The sequence below is a fragment of the Papio anubis genome, chromosome 9, assembly GCF_008728515.1.
Source record: "Papio anubis isolate 15944 chromosome 9, Panubis1.0, whole genome shotgun sequence".
Taxonomy (NCBI): domain Eukaryota; kingdom Metazoa; phylum Chordata; class Mammalia; order Primates; family Cercopithecidae; genus Papio; species Papio anubis.
In genome coordinates this window covers 44,793,309-44,800,482 of record NC_044984.1, presented here as the reverse complement: position 1 = coordinate 44,800,482, position 7,174 = coordinate 44,793,309, and the positions used below count along the sequence as shown (strand labels likewise).

Genomic DNA, 7,174 nt, shown 5'->3' with positions numbered 1-7,174 from the left:
GGCTGGTGGAAGAGCCCAGCCTCCTGGTCATGGCTGTGTCTGTACCTTAGTCTCCTGAAGACTGAGCGGGGAAGGGCCCCCCTCTCTTCTGCGCCTCACCCGGATAGTGAGGCGGGGGTGCATTGGGATAGGCTGCCTCAAGGTGGCTCCAGGGGACTCAAGCATGAGGGACTCCCTGTGTCCTCCACCCCACCCCCATCTGGCTAGAACCCAGACCCAGGACTTGTGGACGAGGAAGCGCCACCCTGTGGATTCGGTGGACGACGTCTCCCCCTACTGGCCAGAGCTGGCTCTTGCAGCCCGGCTCCCCCAGCCTGGGGCAGGTTGGAAGAAGTGGGAAGGGACACGGTGGGTGGGGGGCTGCTCCTTCCCTGGGCTCTCGGGGTTCTCATGCACTACCACGTGGTGTTTACTGTAAGCCTATGGGGCGGGCATGAGTGGCTGACCTCTCACTTGTAGATGCTTAGACTTTAAGTGTGGAGGAGGTTGGGTGTCTGCCGCTCCTCACCCCAGCGCCTGGGACTGCCTCTCAATGGCCAAGATCTACGGTTTCCCCCATTCCTTCTCAGTCCATCTCCTGGCCCCGCTGGACAGGTGCTTAGGCCCAGACACCCCCAGGAGGGCAGAAGTATGTGGCTGGGGCCCCAGACTAGGCAGGTACGTGTGGGTGTCTATTCACACCACTTTACTGAGCACTCACTCCAAGGCGCCTGACCGTTTGTACAAGCGTTTTACCTCCAGGCATGGTCTCATTCTCATTTTCTCCTCACGACAGCACGTGAGGTCGGGAAAAGCACCCCTGTTTTGCAGAGAAGGTCCTTAAAGCTCAGAGAGCTTATTTTGCCCCAAGTTCCACGGCCAGATTGGAATTCGGGTAGTTACTGACTCCGGGCTGGGCTCTGTGCGGAGCTGTTCACTGCATGACCTCCGCCTTTTCCTCACAGAAAGCTGACCGGTCCCGGGCATCTCATGCCCTCATCCAGTCCCCACAACTATCTTGTGAGGAAAGTGATATTTTATCCCCATTTTACAGATGAAGAGATGGAGGCTCTGAGAGTTTAAGGAGATTACCCAAGGAGTGTCAGTGACAGTGGGACAACAGCAGGCTAAGGCAGAGCTCAGGCCCAGAGGAGAGGATGGTGGGGACACTGGTGGGCCGAGGCATGAGAGAGAAGCCCTGGAAAAGGGGGCTGGGCCACATGTGGCTTTTGGGGGGATCGGGGAGCTGCTCCCTCTGGGCACAGGCTCCCAGGAGGGCACCTTTTTGAAACGTCAAGGTGCAGAGAAAGGAGCCCAGGGCTGTGATGGAACCTGGCTGGTCACCCCCTTGCCATCTCGAGGGGCTGCGGTTGGCTCACTCCTCCTCCACCCTGCCTGTCACACCCTGGCACTCCCCTCAAGTGCCAGCCAAACCCTCCTCAAGTGGCAGGGACTTGACATGGCTGAGGGGGAGGGGTGGAGGGTGACTGCAGTGAGGACCCCTCCTTCCTGGCCTCTAGCTCTATTTTGATATTCGGTCTTCTCTCTCTCGGTCTCTCCCTGCTCTGTTCCCATCTCTCTGATTCTCTGGGCCTCCCATGGCCTCAGCCTCCCTTTCTTCCCACAGAGCACTTGTCCTGGGGTCCCCTGGTACCCCATGGAGATCGTGGTGGAGCATGTGGGATGACAAAGAGGAGAAGCAATGGGCCAGAGTGTCTCAAGGCACTCTGGGGACAGACAGAGGCGGAACGTGAGTTATCAGAGATTTATTGGGTAGCCCCCACTCCAAACACCAGCAGCCCCACGCATGCATCCTCACTAGAAATAAATAAGGCAGCATTCAATGAACCAGTCTGTCTTCTTCCTAAGGAGCTCTAGGGAGGGTCTGCCGCTGCCCACCTAGGGGCTGGGATCCCTTCGGCTCTTGAGCGGGGGTGGGGGATGCAGGCTGCAGGCTCACTCTTTTCTAGCTTGGCCCTTGCAGCCTGTGAGCTTGGCACTGTGTTCACAATCTCTGAGGTCTGTCCCAGAGAGACCCATCCCCAGCAGACCCTAGCCCCTGGCCCCTACCCCAGGAGTTCCTTCTCCCCTCTCTAACTGTGTAGCCAGGGGGACCGGCACCTCCTCCTCAGCCAAGAGGACCGGTTGTGCAAAAAGGAAGCTTGTGTTAGGTACTTTTTCTTTTTTCCCCCCTTGGCTCAGGGGCTGAGGAGCTGGCCCCTGCCTGACACTGGTCAGCGGGCAGTCAGCTCCATGGTCTTCTTCCGCTCCTCCCGCTGCTCCTCCCAGTCCTCGTCAGGCTCATACGTGCCTTTGATGATGTCCACACGCTCACTCAGGCTCAGGGAGTTGGGGAAGAGCAGGTAGAAGTAGAGGATGGCAGCGAGGACCGCCCCCACGATGGGCCCTACCCAGAAGACCTGGTGGAGACAGGGCAGGAGTCAGGGCGTTGAGCCCTAGACCTCGAAGACCAGATGCCCCCCACCCCACAGAGGACAGACCCATGGACCCTGAGAGGGGACAGACACACAGACTTTCAGACCTTCAGGAAGAAAGACTTCCTCCCACCACGGGGACGGATATATTGACACACCACTCCCAGGGAAAGAGGCATGGACCACAGACACCCAGACCCTCAAAGAAGGCAAACAGATTCCCAGAGGGACAGGCCCCCTCCAACCACACCCGAAAGAGAAACAAATAAACCTTCAGAGGGGACACGTGGGTCCTCAGAGAGAGAGATGAACAGAGCACCTCTCCCCTCCACACAGGGATAGAAACAGACCCTGGAGAGAGTGACCATGAGCTCTCAAAGGAGGGGGCAGACAGACTGTCCACAGGGACAGACCCACAGGAAGACTCTCCCAACCCCCTCAACAGGGACAGATAAATAAAACATCAGAGAGGACCAGCACACAGACACCCAGAGCGACAGACACCAAATCCTCAAGGGAATTGACACAGAGCCCCCCCCTGCACCTCCAGCCTCTTCCCTAAGGGGACAGATACTTATACTCCCTGTCCCCAGGGGTTCAGGCCATACAAAGCCATCTCTGCCCCTGTGGCTGAATCCCATCCCCTTTCTCTCTCAGCCACCGCTCCCTGGCCCACCCCCAAGCTCTGGACCCACAGAATCCAGAAGATTCTGTGGTGAGCTCTGAGCTGCCACTGCTGGGTCTCCAGGCCCTCATCTCCAGGGAGCCAGGGGAGGGGACAGACTCACCCAGTGAGCGGGGCTGAACCGATTCATGACCACTGCAGGGCCAAAAGAACGTGCTGGGTTCATGGAGCAGCCAGTGAAGTAGATCTGGATAGAGACAGGGCGGTGGAGAGAAAGGCAACATCCCAGTCCACTCCCACAGAACCTGGACTCTCCCAAGGTTACACTGCAGTCCAGGGGCTCAGCCAGGTCTCAAACTCAGGTCTCCTGATTGCTGGCCTGGCAACCCCTCCCTCCAAGGATCCCAGCTGCCTGGTTAACCATGGACCCTTAACTATGCCCTCTTCTCTTCTCTGCTCTGAGGTTGGGTTTGATTCCTGTCCCATCCCACCTCCTACTTACTCCCATCTTTCCTCAGCCCAGAGGTTCTCGGGGGATCAATTCTGGGGCCCAGTAGGGCCAGAGTCCAGCAGCCCTAAATCCAGGCCTTAAACTCTGCTAGACTCATCAATCTGAAGTGGGCTCCGCTCTGGGGCTCCATTATTTGCCTTGAGTGCCTGCCCCACCCTCACCACAGCCCAGTGTCAGTACTGCTCACCCCGACAAGGTGGCCCAGGGTGACAGACAGGCCAATGGACAGGGCTGGGGAGCCCACAGGGCTGGTGCGACGGGAGTCAGTGGAGGCGAAGATGCAGAGTGCCAGCTGGAAGGTCAGAATCAGCTCCACCACCATGGCCTGGCCCTGCGTTGTGTTGTTGTTGAGCTGCAAGGGGATGGCGGGTTAGGACCCTGGCCACCTTCTGGCAGTATAGCCAGGGGCTCTGGGAGCAGGGCTTTTTGGCATTCAGGGACACTTAGAGCAGCTTGACACCTGGAAGCCAAGCCCCGTGGACATCACCCCAGCGAAATCATTTGTTAAAGACACTACATTTCACAGTTTGCACAGGCTTGAAGCTCAGGCCTGTAGCCAAAGGGCAGAGTGTCAGGGGAGCTTTTCCTGGACATGGTCCTATCAATGGCTCTGCCCAACCCCCAGCCCCCATAAGCTGGCATTTACCCTCCATCCTGTGGGCAGCTGCCCAGTTTGCCTGCTTCACACCCCATTCCCACCTCCTGCCCGTGTCTGGCCCCATGCCAGTGCCAACCTTAAACCCGTCTCTCCAGTGCGGCTGACTCACGGCTTGACAATGGCCGAGCAAATCCTTCTCTGTGTTTGATTAATGAACCCAGTTTGCATGGGGTTGGGGGCTGACTCTGGGGCTGCAGGAGGTGGGAGGGAGGCAGGGATGTGGGGTTGCGGGGAGGAGCACAGGTTGGGGAAAGCGGAAACCAATACTCAACGGAGACTGCTCTGCACTGGCACCACGTTAGGGGGTTCCTATCTATGGTTTCTAAATGTGAGCCCCTTGACACCTGCTGTGGCAGGCACTACCATCCCCATGGAGGGGCTGAGAACAATGAAGCACAGACAGGCCAGGGTCACCCAAAGCCGGGATGACAGCCCGCTTCTCTCTGGTGGTTCTACTCAAACGCTCCCCTGAGGAGATGGGAGAGGTGAGGGGCCCAGGAGGAAGGTGGCGCTCAAAGGTGAGACAGGAGGCGGCAGAAGTTTCTGGCAGGAAAGGAGGGGCAGCAGGCATTGGAGAGAGACGAGGGTGGGCCAGCATGTGGTGAGGGGCAGAGGAGGTGGGCAGGAAGGGGGCGCACATCAGCCTGGAGAGTCGCCTTCCTGGCCTCTGGAGGCTCTTGCCTTCCTGGTGAAGGGTGTGGGCTGGACCACTCTATGACACCCCTTTTTCCAGGTGAGGTAAGAGGCCTGGTCCTGAGCCCACCCCAGGGTCGCGACTCCCACCCCCCCAGGGCACTCACCGCGTTGATGGCCAGATTGCCCCGGGCATTGAGCGGTGCCACACCGTAGAGGATGCCGGCCCCGGCAATGGCGCCCACCAGCTGGGCCGCCACGTAGAAGAAAGCCCGGAGCAGCGAGATCTGGTTGCCCACCAAGAGGGCCAGGGTGATGGCAGGGTTGATGTGGCCGCCGCTCACGGGTCCCAGGGCCTGGGCCAGCGTGCCTATGGCCAGGCCAAAGGCCAGCGCGATCTGCAGGATGGTGGGCAGCGCCGACGGCCACTTGAGGGCCGAGCCCAGGCCGAAGAAGACGAAGATGAGGGTGGCCAAGAACTCGGCGAACACAGCCTTGAGGAAGGCCACGGAGCACACCTCCTTCTTCATGGTGGCCGCGGGGGCCCGGCGGCGGCGGCCGCGGCGGGGGGCGCCCGTTGGGTCGCAGGCGGCTGACGAGGTGGAGGCGGCGGGGACGGGGGCCTGGCTGGGTGGCGCCGCGCTCTGTCCCGCGCCCACTGCGAGGCTGGCGGCCTGGCGCGGGCCCTGCTGGGGCGCGCTATATGGGGGGGGGGGGGGCGGGGGGGGGGGCGGGGGGGGGGGGGGAGGGGGCGGCTCCCACGCTCAGGGGCCAGCGCTGCGCACGGGTTGGGAGGCTCCTGGCCGCCGCGGGCCCGCCGCTCCCCGCCGCCCAGCGCAACCTCGGCGCGACCCCCGCCCCCCGGGCCGGGCAGCCGCCTGCCCGTCCGGGCCACGTGACCCAGGCGGCGGTGTAGACGGGCCCCGCGTCCCGGACCCCGCGCATGATGCGCCCAGGTTGGCTCCCGCGCTGTCCTCGGTGCAGTGCGCCCCGGACTCCCTGGGAGACGGGGCTCGGTCCCGGCGCTTAGCTCCTACCTCCGGGCGTCTAGCTCCTCCGGCCTTTACCGCGCTCCGCGCGCGGGCTTCCCCTTTTCTTCTCTTCGGGCTTTTGGTCCAGCTCCTCCTTTTCCTCCTGCGACCGGAGCATCCTGACCCGCCTCACCCCCGGCTGGGTCGGAGTGATGCTCGTCCCGCAGGTCGGCGCCGCTCACCTCCCTCACCGCCGGCGGCGGGGGCGGGCGGCCGGGCTGGGTCCTGCAAGGCGGTCCGGCCGGCCGTCGTGGGCCGCTCCCGGCCTGGGCCGGGCGAGCTTCTGGGCTTGGAAGGCTGGCGTTTTGGGAAAAGTGGGCACCGTGCCAGCCTGCCCCGATGCTTTGCAATCCTCGACGCCCTGTAGCTGGGCAGTACCTGCACTAGGCAATGGACCCCTGGAGGCGCCCTCTCCCAGGCCGGGTTCCCCTTGTCGACTTGACGGGAGGGGGGTGTGAGGCGAGGCCTTGAGACTATGGGAGTGGGAGAGCAGGGAGGGTAGAGGCACACCACTGACCTCCCAAGCGCGGTCTTGGCGTCTCCCCTCTTCCTGCTAGAAGCCCCTCACCCCGGATCTAAGACTCTCCTTCTCTTCCTCCACCTCCCCTCAGTCTCCTTCAAACCCTCACTTGGTCTTGGTCTCTCTCCCCTCGAAATCTGTTTCTGCCAGTCAGTCTTTGCAAAATCCTGTTTCTCTTTTTGTCTCTGTCTTTAGTCTCTGTCCCTCTACCTCTGCCAGCCTCTTCCTCTCGGTCTCTCTCCGTAGGTCTCTTTCTCATTTCAGTCTCTCTGTTTTCCACCTCTCCCTCTCTCTGTGTCTCTCACACCTTCTCATTTTCTGTTTTTCCTTCCTGCCTTTTGCTGTCTTAGTGTCTCTGTCTCTTTCTCTCTATTCATTTATCTCATCCTGCAGTTTCTGTCTCCTGGCTATTTTCACCTTTCCTCTGCCTCTTAGTTTCTATGCCTTTTTTTGTTTCTGTCTGTTTCTACCTCATTTTCCATGTCTCTGTCTTACATGTGGTCTTTTTCAGTTTCCCCAAAGTCAAGTTTTTCTACCCCTGGTCTGGGTGACACTTTCTTCCAGTTCCCATCTCCCTTCCCTCTGAGCTTATAGCCCCTCTGTGACCTGCTACCTCCTTCCATACCACCCCCTCCCTCTTCCCACCCACTCCAGGTCGGGCATGTGGGAATGAGGCTGGAGGGCTCTCCAGGGCTTAGAGGAGGGGGAAGACCCCTAGGATCCCGGGAGAGGAGCTGCATTAAAGACCTCCATCCCCATGTGTGTTAGAGAAGCCCTTAGCA

General features: G+C 60.6%; 1 protein-coding gene across 1 annotated transcript; it reads right to left on the bottom strand.

Moving 5' to 3' along the window:
- Positions 1-1,735: 1,735 nt before the first annotated feature.
- AQP5 (aquaporin 5) lies at positions 1,736-5,533 on the bottom strand. Its single transcript, XM_003906353.5, has 4 exons — positions 5,009-5,533; positions 3,738-3,902; positions 3,203-3,286; positions 1,736-2,399 (listed from the first exon to the last, which is right to left on the bottom strand). The coding sequence occupies exons 1-4, from the start codon at positions 5,369-5,371 to the stop codon at positions 2,214-2,216; spliced, it is 798 nt and encodes a 265-aa protein (XP_003906402.2). The 5' UTR covers positions 5,372-5,533; the 3' UTR covers positions 1,736-2,213.
- Between the last annotated feature and the right edge of the window lie 1,641 nt (positions 5,534-7,174).